At 39.0% G+C, this 14,987-nt stretch overlaps 1 protein-coding gene across 1 annotated transcript in view; it reads right to left on the bottom strand.

The window, feature by feature from the left end:
• LOC112146449 (cytohesin-3) overlaps nucleotides 1–14,987 on the bottom strand; it is a 33,184-nt gene that overhangs the window by 5,528 nt on the left and 12,669 nt on the right. Inside the window, exons 2-10 of the mRNA XM_024272282.2 lie at nucleotides 8,423–8,505; nucleotides 7,993–8,057; nucleotides 6,856–6,922; nucleotides 6,632–6,750; nucleotides 5,755–5,835; nucleotides 4,918–5,030; nucleotides 4,077–4,225; nucleotides 3,505–3,616; nucleotides 494–570 (exon numbers count right to left, since the gene is read on the bottom strand). Of these exons, the coding sequence (XP_024128050.1) occupies nucleotides 494–570; nucleotides 3,505–3,616; nucleotides 4,077–4,225; nucleotides 4,918–5,030; nucleotides 5,755–5,835; nucleotides 6,632–6,750; nucleotides 6,856–6,922; nucleotides 7,993–8,057; nucleotides 8,423–8,505 (866 nt within the window). The remainder of the gene's footprint in view (nucleotides 1–493; nucleotides 571–3,504; nucleotides 3,617–4,076; nucleotides 4,226–4,917; nucleotides 5,031–5,754; nucleotides 5,836–6,631; nucleotides 6,751–6,855; nucleotides 6,923–7,992; nucleotides 8,058–8,422; nucleotides 8,506–14,987) is intronic.

Genomic DNA, 14,987 nt, shown 5'->3' with positions numbered 1-14,987 from the left:
AATCTAACAAAAAAACGAGATGATGAATAAGACCAGCAGCCCAACTAAAATAAAAACAGATGCGGGGAAAAATAAAAGCAAAAAGGATGGATCCTGTTGCCCAACATGTATCTTTAAATATGTGGCAACAACATATGTGAAACATTGAGGATCAGACTGTTTTAGTGCTTTATTGCATCACCTCCTTTTGAAACCTGCAGAGTGTGTTTGATTGAGGTTAATGTCATAATTTTGTTTTTATACAGTATCACATTTCAGATCTAGATCGTCTTGGTGACATAAATATGATTTGTGGTTTTTGGAGCACATGTCCTTAAACTTGCATTTGTTGAGTCGCAATTTTGCATCGAAATTAAGAGATTTTAAGGAAAAAGTCAGACAATTTTTCACACACTGATGAAGAAACCTCAAACTTTTTGAAGCGTCCACATCCAGAAACCTGCTCGTTAAGCTCTATGTGGTTCTGAAAGTTTTATAAGCGCTCGACACTCACAGTCGTGTACTCAAAGTAGTAGAGGCAGTTGTCGGTCAGGATGAACCACCTCCTCTTCCAGGTTTTTACGCGGCCTCCTGACAGGAAGACAGAAAGGACAAAGGAAGTGACACAACGCCCCCAGTGACAGACCAGCCGTCTCCCGTCAGGAAAAAAAGCAGGATGTGAGATGTTCTTTTAATGAAGTCGACCCAAATGCATGGCGCTCTTCTTTAAAAAAAACACAATAATGCTATAGGAGTGGCCTTTTACTGCTTTATTGGGAGGTTTTGTGGTGTAAAAAATATAGTGTTCACTTAATGATCTAATTGGTTAAATGCACATTTAAAAACATCATATATATTTATTTTGCTTTGGTAGGAAACATGTTTTAACTATGAAACAATGAAAAAGAAGAAAAAGTGGTTTTCAGACTCCTCCAAGAAAGCTTGTTTGTTGGTGAATATAATTGACAGCCATCATCCCTCACAGCTCTGAGCTGCTTTAAATGATGACTCAAGCAACTAATTAAATATAACTGACGGCTTCTTCCTGTGACGGACCACTTAGAAGGAGCGCAAGCTCAGCATTTTGACACGAACTCAACATGGCAGCCCTGAAGGATAACACATGCGCACACAAACACTCATTTCCCAAAAAATATCCACAGCAAAGATTAAATCTATCACCTTGTTTGTTCTCTCTGCAACCCTTAGTTTAAAAAAAATCCTCCAAAGAATGCATTTTCTGCAGGTTTATTTTTTCCTGCAGGATTTCCTTGCTGTCTTTTCGGACTTTCACACGAGTCTATTTGGGACACAGATAATTACGCAGTCCTGGCTTTCCTTACATATCGCTAGACTCTGGCTATTGAATTAGCACGGGCAAATTTCCGCTCTGCATAAAAGGGGGTTCACTAAAAAGGCATTTATTCCTCCTCGTCCTCCGGGGTTTATTTTTAGAGAGTGAAATTGGAAATATTATTGTGAGAACCAGTGCGGGAAATGGCTCCAGGGAGGAGCTGTACTAGAATGTAATCACGTTAAGTCTGTGATTCACAATGGGGTTATTTGCATTCGTGCTCGCTGGCTTGATGAGACCACGGAGACGTTACACAGGGGTGAAAGAATGCGCAGGTCAAAGCCAGGTGTGTGTGTGTTTCAACTGGGCAGTAAAACTAACCACCTGTGGTGCGTTTGCCCTTTAACCTAAACAGCATCCAGGCCAATAAACACCCATTATGCTCCGTAAACTTAACCAATAAAGCTTTAAACGTCGGAAAAAGAAATAGTGCTAAAATGCAACGGCAACAATGTTGTCATTGCTGGAACAACAAATGTTGAGGTGTGATTGAAATCAAAAACACATGTGAAAGCAGAAGAGCTGACGAAAGGAATGTGCAAAAAATACAAAAGATCTACAATGAAAATTGTGTTTTTAACATGTTCTTCTGATGATGTTGTTTTTAAAATTGTTGTGAATCAGAACGAGAAAAAAAAATTATGCTTGAAAAAGCTTGACCCGTCCACTTGCAGACAAGTAGATCCGTGTACGTCTTTTTTTTCCTCTTCTGAGAAACAACATATATCTCCAATATTGCTCTTTCTTTGTACTGCTAATGTTAGGTTGGGGATATGAAAGGCTTTAAGCTAGCAGGAAAGCATGTTAAACATATAAGTGATGGAAAGTGGGGGTGGGCTTACTCCGCGCCAACGGTCTCGCCCATAACTCAGAGGCAAAAATCTAATGAACAACTGCAGCTCTGCATAAACTATAATTTATTTCTTTGAAATTGATAATTTTTTTTCTATATTTCCTAAAAATTGAAAAATGATCATTAAAATACCACTGTAAATGCTTAAGATCAAAAGTTGATTTAAGTGGGGTTATAAAAGGGTAAAACAGTAGGAGGGAATCTGACTTCACTCTCAGTCCAGATTTGAAAAATGCAAAAAAAAAAAAAGGGCGGGTTGAGCGGGGGAGGTGTGATCTGAATCTATGAGGTTAGCTTGAGCTAACGTAATCACGCTACATCTTTAATAGCGGTACCGAGCAAAGTGATCCTAGTTTAACCACAAAACTTTCTGTGGAGGTTGACCAATTTTCTTCTCCACCTTCTCCCGAGGCAGGCGCTCATGTCCAGACCAAAGAAGACCAGTGTCTCAGTGGTAAAATAATGCTAGCATCATAAGCTAATAAAGGCTAACATATTGAACAAAAAATCCCAAGTGAAATGTTTATTGCAAATCCGATCACCAGGACGAAGTTCGCTGGATTCAATGCCAATTGAACTAAACCACTGTTGCCCAACTTCCAAGTCTACTGGAAAGTTGTGAAAGTCAGTAGATTTTTGACAACCAAAACACTGATGAGCCATGCTAAAGCTAACACGATAATGACTGACCCTTACAGAATCAAAGATGGGCGGGGCTTTTAAACTGGAGCTGCAGAGCATGATGACGTGAAACTTCTGAAATGACCTGGCACTTACACCAGTTGACCAATCACACAAATTCAACTGTAATACCTCGTTTCAACCAGCACAGGGATAATTTGGGGAATTAAAATTTTAAATAGTCAAAAATGTGGCAAGGACCAACGGACAAAGCTTTTAAAAGTCCCATTTATGGAGGTCAACAGCCCCAAAAAAGTTCATTTAGAGTTTGGTAACCCTTTAACCAGATAAAAAAAAACTTGCGTTTTTTTCTCAAATACAAGTTTATACAGGAATTTGATCCCCAAAAGTTAAAAGTTGCAAAAAAAACAAAGAAAATGTAGCAAAAAATACAACAAGACATGAATTCCAGGTGAAAGTCTAGACTTCTTTTTCTTTTCTAACAACTTTCTGTTTCCATGGACTTTGTCTCATATGAGTATTTATGAGAGTAAAACCCAATAAAGCTCAAACTTTAACCTAAACTGTATAGAACTTTTCCAATGATGACAGCGCTATTGTAGGAAAAAATTAAATAAAGTAAAGTAAACAAGCCTCCCTCTCTTGGCAGATGAATGCAGGGGAGTCTCACACTAACCTAATTTAAGCAGCCAGCCTTCTCTGTCTGGGTTGAAGAACGTATGAGTCAGGTCGTTCCCGTCGTCCTCTGGGATCTTAAAGGGTTCGCTCTTGATGCTGTCGTATAGATTCTACAGAAAAAAGAAAAAATGAATGTAAAAGAAAGGAAAAGCTGCAACTCTTAACATGAATCTAACATCCAGAGTTGCCGTGCGGTAAACACGGCTCTGACAGAGTCTGAAATGATTCATACCTCAACGCCTGTTGAGGGTCTGAGAGCGTTTTTAACCATTTTTTGAAAATGAAGCCGGCGGCACTTTGTTACAGATGTCAGGCTGCAGTGTGTGGGCGTAGATCTGCCTTTTTAAGCATTTTTCTTTTTCAAAAATCACAAAAGATCACTAGCAACACCATCTATCTTTTACATCTTATTTTGACAAGCTACAACATCTCATCTGAGACTCGGCTTCACTCCAGTTTTGATTCTTTTTTATAGAAAAAAAACAAAGAAACAAAATAGAAGATAGAAAAATCCACACTTCTATATGCATAAAACCTTCCTTCAGCCTAACAAACTAATAGAGTTCTCACCCTGAGTAGGTCCTCTGGGAGGTCCCCCCCCTCATTGATCCCTCTGTTCATGGAGATGAAGCGCTCCACTGGGGGTTTGTCTCTGACGTTGGGATTGTGAAGGCTGGTGTTCAGCATAATGATGGCAAAAGACAGAACGTAGCAGGTATCTGTGGAGGTAAACACACAAAAAGTCATGGAATTGCTGTCTAATGTATTAGGAAATATTATTCATTCTTTTTGTCTCTCAATAAAGTTTAATCAAATGAAATAAACATTCCAATTTCCAGCACATAGGAGAAAAAAAACCCCAACAAACACCCATGTGTGATTGCACCCACATGCTCTAACTCTGGCATTCTCCGCCTCATCCATCCTGGCGCTAACTGCTCCAGTCAACATCATCCGTGCTGTGATTTAGAACCCTGTGTGCTCTGGTCTTGAGAGATGACCAATAAGTTTGTCTGGCTTTGACGCCACAGCGCCGCATCGATACCCCCCGACCTGACCTGTCACGCAGGAGCAGCAGAGAAAGAGCCACAACTGCGCTAAAGACTGTTAATGACCTGAGATCAATGTCATTATCTCTGCTAGAGACACGGACGCTCTGGGATGGGAGAGCAACCGGCAAAAGGAGCATCTTGTTAGTGGAAAATAAGTAAAAGTAATGGGATTAAATGTCAAATTAAAAGGTGGGAGTCTACTGTATGCAGCTAGAAAATCTCCATTTGTCACCACATTTGCGCAAAGAGAGTACAGTTAGAACCATTGATCCAGGTCGGGGGTGGTCTTTCTGACACAGGCTGTCTGTCTGGTCTGACTCATGAGTCTGCAGAGGGTGAGTGGGCTGTAAGTGAAGTACCTGTGGACTGGAAGACGCCAGGATTGCACTGGCAGTACCTGGAGGCAAACGCCTCCATCATACGATCAATCTTCTGGGCTTCTCCAGGAAGTCTGAAGCTCCACAGAAACTGCCTGCAGCAGCAGCACAGAGGAAGAAGACATTTAACGATTCGCTGTAAATCAACTTTGAATCTAAAGATTTGCTGTAGATCAAGAGAGCAATTAACAGAGCAGGTAATCTAAAGAAGCATCAGTCATTTTTTGCTTTTCCTGGAAAAACAAAGACAGGAAAACCTGAGAAAACGACAATGTGATGGGTGAAAGCTCATAGAAAACAGGGCTGTGTTTGGAAAAAAAAACATTAACACCCTGCTGAGAAACAGCAGCAGGTGAAGCTGGTGACACATTTAGCAAAAACATCAACCGCTGTAAATAGAAAACTAAAAAAAAAATACTATTCTGGTTTAAAAAGGCATTAAAATGGAAGAGAAACTAAAAATAAATGTGTGAAGTAGTCAAATTCTGAGCATTTTCAGCCCTTATTTGACCAATTTTAGTTTTCTTTGCCTGTTTTGGTCTGTATTGAACTATTAAAAGATCTATCTTTATCTTCTTAATCGATTTTCCTTTTCTCTCCTTCATGTTAAAAATCCCTGTCCTAAAGATGTCCTCCTCACATAGTCTTCAGCTTTCTTAAAGACACTGTGATGTATCATCCACTTACCAACAACTGCTGCATCTTAAAAGTCATTTTTTATTTTTGTGTTCTGTTTTTATTCAGAGTTTGGGGTAAAACGTTGTCTTTATCAGAAGGACCCTAAAAGACGACTCCTTTGCTCATTTCTGCTTTGCTCACCTTAAGGCTTGAACGAGGTTGAGGTCTGCAAACTCATGAAGCTCCACAAACGCCTGAAGCACCTTGATGTTAAAGTCGTCCCTGGAGAAGAGAGGGGATCAAGTTCAGAGTTGAAATATTTGTTACAGCTGAGGCCATAATTTTGCTTTGTTTGTACTTTTGGAATGTTTTATCGTCTTTCCCGGCTTTTCCCCTCCTATCTATTTGCCGATTGGTGCCCAAGTTGTCTGTAACACCCAATTGGACGAGGACTTCCAGCTCAGCATTTAAATACTGCCACATCATCTGTTTAAACCCCCTCCCAGCTGGCAGCAGCAGAGTTTTACTTGGTTCATATTGTTAGAGGTGTTTGCACTTGTATTTTAGTTATTTTTGTATAAATAAATTCCCATCTTATTTTCAGTCTGGGTTTGTTTGTGAGAGTTTTTTAATTGATATTTTATTTTTTTTTTCTACCTTTATGTTACATCCTTTTACAAGCCCTAGAAAGGAGTAACATAAATTGGGGTCTTGTCCGGGATTTGAACCTAAGACCTCTTACATAAATTTTGTTTGGATGAAAAAAGAAGAGACAGGTGCAGAACTAAATCAAATTTTTAGAGTTTCTATAAAAGATTAAACGCTGCAAATCCAGCAGTACTTCCATGCACGAAGCACCTTACATCCGGGTTGTTTTGACCCCCTCGTGACCTCCTTTTAGATAAAAACCACATGTCCCCTCAGTTATTTCAGGGTCACAGTCTCCTGTCGCTGCGCTGCTCCATAAATCCAGAATACCGACTTCCTGGAGCTTTATGTCTTTTGTCTGCATGCAGGAAAAAGCCCATCTGACAGGGATGGGGAAATGGTGAAAAAAGGAGAAAACCGGAGCTCTCACCTTTCCCCTAAGTAGTCCCCGATGACCGTTTTGTTCAGCCCTTCGCCTTTGTAAAGGAACTGCGCTATGTCTTCTGGGGTGTTCTGGAGAAGATCATTCTCCAGAAGAAACTGGATTCCCTACAAAGAAAAAAAAACATAATTTGATTAGTGTTTTTTTATTGTTTGTAGTTTAAAGTCATCAAGCAAAACCTGTTTTTCTTAATTCTGACACATCAATCTGACCTTTTTAGGATCCATGTTGAATTTCTTCCTACCCATTGCAATCTGTTTATTTCTTTGTGTTGTTTTGCTGCAAAAGAATAGAAAAAAAAGGCGAAAAATAAGTCAGACACCTTCACTCAACAGCAGTGGGTGTGGTGTCGCTTCCAGGCTGCTTTGTTTGTTTAGTATGTCGGTTGGTGACAGGGTTAAATGGTTATTTACCCTTCTGTCTAATGAAAAGTTGGCAGAAGGTTTAACGGTGAAAACTGGAGACAAGTTAAACACAATAAATGTCAGCGCTGTGCAGCAGCAATAACCCCTTTGCGCGTATGAACAGCAGAAGTGCATCTTGTTCTTCTTTGCAGCTGCTGGGAGAACGTTACTTCCCATTTGAATGCAAACAAATCCTCAAGACACACAACGGCCGCCCACAGGGAGCTCCCGCACCTTCATGCGTCCACCTGAGACGCGGATGCCGAGTCCTCGCTCGGCTTCATCCACCAATCAAATGAGAGCCTTTGAATACAGGCTCTTTGACTAATATTTGGTTGAGGGGACGTCCCGCTGTACTCCACCAACAATGAATGATTAACATCTAAACACACACACGACAGGTGTGAGGCACAAAAGAGGAACTAGAGAGACACTTTTATTAAATATTGACCTGTTTTTGAACCTTACAACAATAAAATCATTTTGTTTTAAGAAGTTACCTGACAAATGATTTGCAACTTTGCAAAAACAGGCCTCTTAGAAATGCGTCAAAAACTCTTAACCCCATTGGTAGATTTTTAGTAAATGGGCAAAAAAAAATCTGTCAGTGAGGTTAAAAAAATGTCTTTAACTAAGATTATTCTGCAATTGAAAAACTTTCTGGGTAAGATTATTTGCAAAACAGAAAATAAGACAGTTTTTCTTGAAATAATGTCTTTTTACTTGTTTAATTTTCAGTTTTTGACGTTTCTTTTTGTAATTTTAAGAACTAAAGGTACCATTTATTGTTGAGAATGAGAAGGTTATGGAGTCAGCAAAGTTAGCATACCCTGTAATAGTAAACTGTCATTAAAATAAAACCAACAAGAAATAAAAAAAAAATAATAATTTAATTCATTAATAAACACAGATGTGCAGACGGGCTTCTAGCCAACAAAAACTCACCTCTCGCCCACACAGGTTAGCTGTTCAATCTCAGTCATCACTTCTGCGATTTCAAACTTCAGCCGCTGCAAACAAAAACACTCAATCATGTATCTTGCAAGCATATTTATATCTTATTGACGTGGGGTTGTTTGTAATCCTAATGGATAATTTATTTGCCAAAGATGTGTAAATTTTGAAGAATCTGGGAGAACATTTAATTGGGGAATAGTTGGGCTAAAAGAATTGAAAAATGTCCAAATCCTGATTTTTATTAGTATTTTTTGTGAGATACATTTAGACAAAATCAGTATCTCTCTGACCTCAAATAGTATTCATATTACCTTCAATGCAAAAAGGAATTTCAGAGGATATCGGAATAACTTGGGGTATTAAATTGCAATTTGCCTGGATTTACAGCTCTCTCTCACAAATTGCGACGCTTACTCACTTCAATATCATCCAGCAGCTCCTTCTTCCTGCGCCGTATGTTCGACAGCTCATCTCTCTCCTCTAGCGACAGGTCCTCGGGCACTAAAAAACAGAGTGAAGGGGGTGAAAATTAGGGAAAATGAGACTAGGAGAGCAAAAGGGGCAGGGTTACGAGGGTGGATTAAATGAATTCACGCTCCAGAATCAGCGAAAAAGTGGTGGGGATTAGGCCTGACAGTGCATACCTGCATGCTCCAGTCATTTACAGATGACCTAAATTAATGAGCTGACAGACAGAGGTGCCATTTCATTTAGAACCCCTGAGTTAAATACTGTACAGCAGAGAGGCTTGGAAGCGAGAGGCCCTGGAGCGCTGCGTTGTTTTTTCCAGTCTTTTATTCTTGTGCATATTTGATTCAACTCAGCAGGTGGGTGCACTGTTGAGGGGGGGCAGCTCAACACGAAAGCTAAGCTTTTGATGTGAGCCATAACTACACTTTTTTGTCATTTTTTTTTTTTTTTTAGGCGAAAAGGGTGTTTATGTGATGCCTGATTAAAAGCTCATAGCAGGTGAGTACCGAAGTCATCAAAAAGTAATGTTTTACCTCCTTTAGTTTCTTAAAAGTTGTTCCAAGAGAGGTCTAAATTGTGTTATTTTTCCCCAAAACAACAGCAATTTGTTTTTTTCATGCATTTTTTTTTTTTACTTGCTGAAGGTGGGGCCAAATAAACAACATTTGTAACTTCTTGATGGCAGCAAACATAACTGGAGTCCAAAATGAACGTAACTAGCTCATCTTTTACCCACATTTGATGAAATCATAGGAAAATGTTGCTTTTGACTACATTCAAAAAGCATCATTTGAATTTGAATTCCTAAAAAGACATTTTTGCGTACAGGTTTTACATCCATCAACCTCCTGAACCAAATACGATGGCTGTCTCATCATTTATCTGAAACTCCACGGTCTTCTGTGGCTCCACCGAGCTCGACCGTCTTTAGTTGACAGCGTGTCTTCAGAGCTGCCGGCTGCAGCTTGAAAGCAATGCATACGCACGAATAAAATATGACTGTGTGAGCTTTGAAGGAGGAATTCATGACCATAAAAAGGCATGCATACATTTCTGAAAGTTTTTTCTTCTTCAGTGTGAAATATTTAAACCTGTGCACCAAAGATTTATCGTCATTATTTATCTGGTCATGCTGTGTGAAGATTACACATTCCTTCCAGGAAGTGACTTATTTAGCAAATGAATAGTTCCTGCTTTTGTTCTTCATTTTGAACAGTTTAGGTTATAATAAAATGATATGAAGTGCACACACAATTGGCTGAATGTTTGGTCATTTTTCAAGCTCTCTGGATTACAAACTCATTCCTAACAGAGTGAAGGATGAAAATAGGGGTCATTGTATATAGCTGAGAAATATGGTAACTTATAAATCAAATGTAATATAGGGACATATTTAAGCACATAAGTATATTTTTGGAAATAAGTAGTGTTGTGTCAATCCTTTAGCCTCCACTCCCTTAACCAGGATCAGGTGTGGGAATAGGTGGTTAGCATCAGTAACCAGGTAGAATCCACTGCTGCAAATGGTTCAAGTAGTTGTAGAGTGTTGTGTGAATCACAAGTGACCTGAATCAGCTTTCACTTATCTGCACATTCGGTTTAGCAGATAGTTTTAGAACTCTAATGCATGTCAGAAATGAGGAAAGATATTTTACACATAATTATCACGTTTCTTTTATGCTGCAAAAAAGTTCATGTTGCAAACCAGATGACGCCTATAAGTAACATCCTGTGTGTTTTGAGCATCTGGCCTGCAAGCTCAAATATTGGCTTTTGATAGTCACCTCTCATCGGAGTGTCTTTTGGGATAATTATTGCTGTGAGGACCGAGAGCTGCTCGTCATGCGTGCTAGCAGACAGGTGAGCACACAGCCACGAATGTCATCCAGACATCTAGCATATGCGTGATGAATCTCTTCAACACAGAGGAGCTCAAAAGCCAACAACTCATCTTTCGCTCACTGTACCACACAGCCCCCCAAACAGCCTACTCCTCCTCCTCCTCACTCCTCCACACAGCAGCAATCCGTATGAGAGTGGGCTAACAGGAAGTAGGTCATTTTCACATGGAGCCACACCAGATTGTGCTTCTCCTATGTGCTCGCTCACACGCATGCTTCCCCCCTCGATCATGCTCCACTCGGGTACTTAAAGCGGGGGGTGAACGCAGATTCAAATCCCCCAACTGAATCATACCACTAAGCAGCTTTGCAATTCAGGCACCCCCTCCTCCCCTCCCCAGGAGTGTAAATAACAATGGGGAAAAAGGGAAAGTTATTTCCCTCCTTTTCTGCTTCTATCTACTGTATCCGTCTTCCACGTCCTTCATCCCCGTCTTACAGGGCGAAACAAAGTGACAGAGGTAGCACGGACTGTTAGGTTATTCTGCTCTGAGGGCACACGGCTCATATTATCCCAGCACTCATTCAGGAGAACAAACATCCAGATGGGTGCAGATATGGATTTCTCACGCATGACAGTGATCACAGTACCAGCTTTTACCAGAACACTGCAGACATGAAAAGAAATTATATATTAAAAAAAAAATGGTACAAATGGAACGCAAAGTGGGTCAAGCGGTAATGTGGGATAAATAATGTGTTTGACAAGCAGAGTGAGCATGGCTGATGAATCACCCTTAATTTGTGAAGATGTCAAAGAAAAGTGGTTTAACTGACTGCAATAAAAAAGAGGAAATTCACAATAAAACCCCAGAAATCCCAGTTTAACTCTAGACGCATAAATTAGACTTAAAGATGTTCTTATTGACAAAATAATTAGTGCAAATGTTAGAGCAGCCATTACATTAGTATTAACCAATGAGATTGCTTATTCATTAGACCAAAGTCAGTGTTAAAAACCCACTCCGATCATATTTGTATCTATGTTAAAAGCATTCCCAATGGTTTTTTAATTAAGATTATGGCATTTTTAGCAAAAATTAATATTTTAGAACATAGTTTCTGCAGAGCGGCAAGAGTTCATAAGAAATTCACCTTGTGGGCGGGACTTTTGGCGTGTAGTAAACCCACCCCAACTTCCCATCATCTATTTGCTTTCCACCAGCTTACACTCACTTCTTACAATCTGACATTACTGGTGGTGCAACAAAAATGGTGGCAATAATGGAGCTATCCAGCTTTGATTCAGATGCCAGCTCAGACGAAGACGAACATGGATCTATTTGTCTGCAAGTGGATGCATCCAAATGGAATGGTCTGCCGTTTGTAGCATCTACGTCACAACTAAGTTTCGTCTGCTCCTGATTCACAATTCAAATGAATAAATATTCAGAAATGCTATTTTAGAATTAATTTTATTTATATATGTACAAGAAAAATGCCATTAGAACATGTTAAAAACAACATTTCCATCAGATTGGGTCTTAAAATAATTAGGAAGTGAACAGTAAGATCTGCAGACCTCAACAAGAAATATATTTTCTTTATTCTTTGTTCTGACTTCATAGAAAAAGTAGGCAGACAGAAAGCCAATCACGTATCAATAAAGTTTTATTTGCAACACAGACTCCCTGGCAGAATATTGATTTGAAGATCAACAACAAAACAGTTTGCTAACGAAGGGAAAAGATAACTCCCTTAAAGTACTTGTCAGACATTTTTGTTAAGCTTAGATAAACAAGACACAGAAATATACGATGCAGCTTTCAAAAGAGCCAAATAAAAAATACAGGAAACCAACGGTTAGTGACAGAGAAAAGAACACAATTAACCATCTTCGTAGATTCTTCATTTGTCTCTGCAACAATGAAGTTGCCCCACAGAGTAGTACTGGGGGAGTAAAGAAACCCCGCAGGCATTTAACGTCTGTAATGCACAAACCATTCATCCCTCCTGCTCTGGCTGGAAGAGCTCAGCTGGGCCGGAGACCGGAACAAACTGTCTGAGAGGAGACAGTCTGTTTTTGCTAACGGATCTGTGTGTGTTTTTTTGCAACATGTGCAAAAATAATTTCTAATATCGTTTTCTGGGCTTAAACTTCTGAAGACTCTACAACGGACATCTGATGCATCATTTATGGAAACAATTTCTAGAGAGGAACGTCTGAAATAGGATCCATATAAGGTTATATACAAACCCTCCTGCCTAACTCCAGTTGCAGCCACATAGATTACAAATGCTTGACAGCTCGGCCTTTTTATATTATGATAAAGGGAGCTGCTGTTTTAATCAATACATCATCCTGAGTGTTTAGACCTGCTTGTTTGGCCTTTTCCCTCTACTGGTGGCCAAAAGCATGCGAGGGAGTAGCTTTCAACTTTTACTTTTGTTAGAAAGGTCCTGTGGATTTTCATCAAATGAAGTCACTGAGTTCACACGCTTCCTTCTTCCAAACTTACAAACAAAGAGCTGTTTTGCACTTCAACTGTGCAATCAAGTAGGTCATCATCATCTGCAGAGGCTTAGGACAAGGCTGTTGGGGTTTAGTGGTAAATAAAGCCAAGATTGATTTACTGCTACTACGGGAGTGGGCCAAATAAAAACTTGATTAAGAAACTAACTGGGTTTTGTTTTACTATTAGTACATTGGAGCAACAGGATCGCCCAGATATTGATTAAAAAAAATGTTAGTTTAAAATGAAGCACTGCTACAAATACAAACTAAATATTTGATTCCAGTTCATTTTTGATGTTAAAAGGATTCTCCTGATGAAGCACAGGATGGCTTTTCTCCGAGTCAGCTTTGCTGCTTTTATTGCTGAGGTTAATGTGGGTATGCTGACTGCTCTGAATGACTGTTTTAAAAGCACAGCTATTAAAATGGACAAAAAAAACATTTAAATAATTGACACAGCTCTGATTGACAATATAAAATATGTTTTTGTATATGTAATTCGATGCTTCATACTAAACATGCAGAAAAGGCAAACTCTGCTTACTTAAAAATATTTTTTAAGTAATCAACAATCAATATTACTGAAATAAGGTATTAAGTAATCCAAATATAAAACTGGAACTCAATTTGAGGTATGTTTATGCCGATTTACACACTAACACTCTTCTATTTATTCTGATTTTTATATTATTAACTTATCTCCTGTAAGTTAGAATCAACAGATGCTCAAATAGTCATGTAAAATGGTCTTTTACACATCAATACACTACAAATAAAAGGAAATCCCCAATGATTTATAAACCCAGTATACAGAAAATACATGCTTATACTATACCAAAATATTTGTTCAATAAAATAGAACAAAAAGAGTGGGAGTGTTTGCTTAAGGCTTTCTCAGAACCTGTGATTTAACTGGGTTTTCATCAAAAGTCACTCTTTAAGCTCACTTAAGTACAAGTATGCAACCTATATCAAAAGAAATACTTTTGATGCAATGTGGAGAATTTAACTGTATAGTATTGAAATCCCAAGAAACCAGTTATTAGGTGGATTAAATGCAAAAATTGCATCTAATTTAAGTCAGGTATGCCTTTATTTTAGGTATTTGAGGCAAATTTTAGGGCGACTCCAAACAGATTCAATGACATTTATGTGCAACTGTACACATACTCTTCACAAACAACAAAACCTTCAAATTTAACATTCTAAAAACAGTACAGCCTTGACTAATAAACTACTGTTCTTTCTGGTCAGTATGGGCATCTTGTGATATGACCTTAGCTTACTGTCTAGGTTCTTCAGACATAGATATGAGATTCAGGTGGCTAACAGGATATTATTTGCGGATCACGATATGAGTAAATATCTTTGACTGCCATGTCTCCTTGAAATAGAGGGCAGGGAAAGAGATGAACCACCAAGATCCCTTTTCTAGCTGCATCTGTCCCTCATAAAGTGACTAATCTGATTTAAAATAACGAAGGAAGACGACAGCAAATACTCAAAGTGATGCAATCAGAAAACATCCAGATGAACAATGAAGGCGGCGATCTTCCTGTAACTTTACCTTCCAGGTGAAATATCTAAGACCAGGTCAACATGAGGATGTCACTTAGTGACGCACAATATTTAGGAGTGTCAGTCAAAGGCACTAATAAAGTGCCAAACATTACAAACTTGCGGAAGGTTAGAATTCAATGTTGAAAGTGACAAGATACCTTACAAAAGTCCTTTTCAATATAGCTTTCCAAAAGTTAATAAACACCCAAAAGTCTTAACTTCTAAACTTGACTAACATGCTTCTAGTAAGGACGTTTACTTTGGAATTTTCCTTCCTGCAACAGTTTGTGATGAAACTGGACTTGTTTTGGCAGCTTGTCAACTAGTTCCTGCGAGTGCTAGTCGTGTATAATAACCGTTTTCCCCTTCTGTGGGACAGTTTCGCAGTATGCACAGAAACTCACTCACACACAATAACAGCCTCTTCTCCAACTCCTGCCTTTTGACAGATGACAGCAGTGGTATGGAAATAGCCCACATTCTTTCGGCAGAAACCGCCCATACTGGTCCAACCAGTTGTGTCCTTACTCCTTCCATTTATTCATTTATGGGACTTTTTGAATTCATAATTGCATTCTTTTTTTTTTTTTTTTTTT

The sequence above is a fragment of the Oryzias melastigma genome, linkage group LG8 (assembly GCF_002922805.2).
Source record: "Oryzias melastigma strain HK-1 linkage group LG8, ASM292280v2, whole genome shotgun sequence".
Lineage (NCBI taxonomy): Eukaryota > Metazoa > Chordata > Actinopteri > Beloniformes > Adrianichthyidae > Oryzias > Oryzias melastigma.
This window is presented reverse-complemented; position numbering and strand designations above follow the sequence as displayed.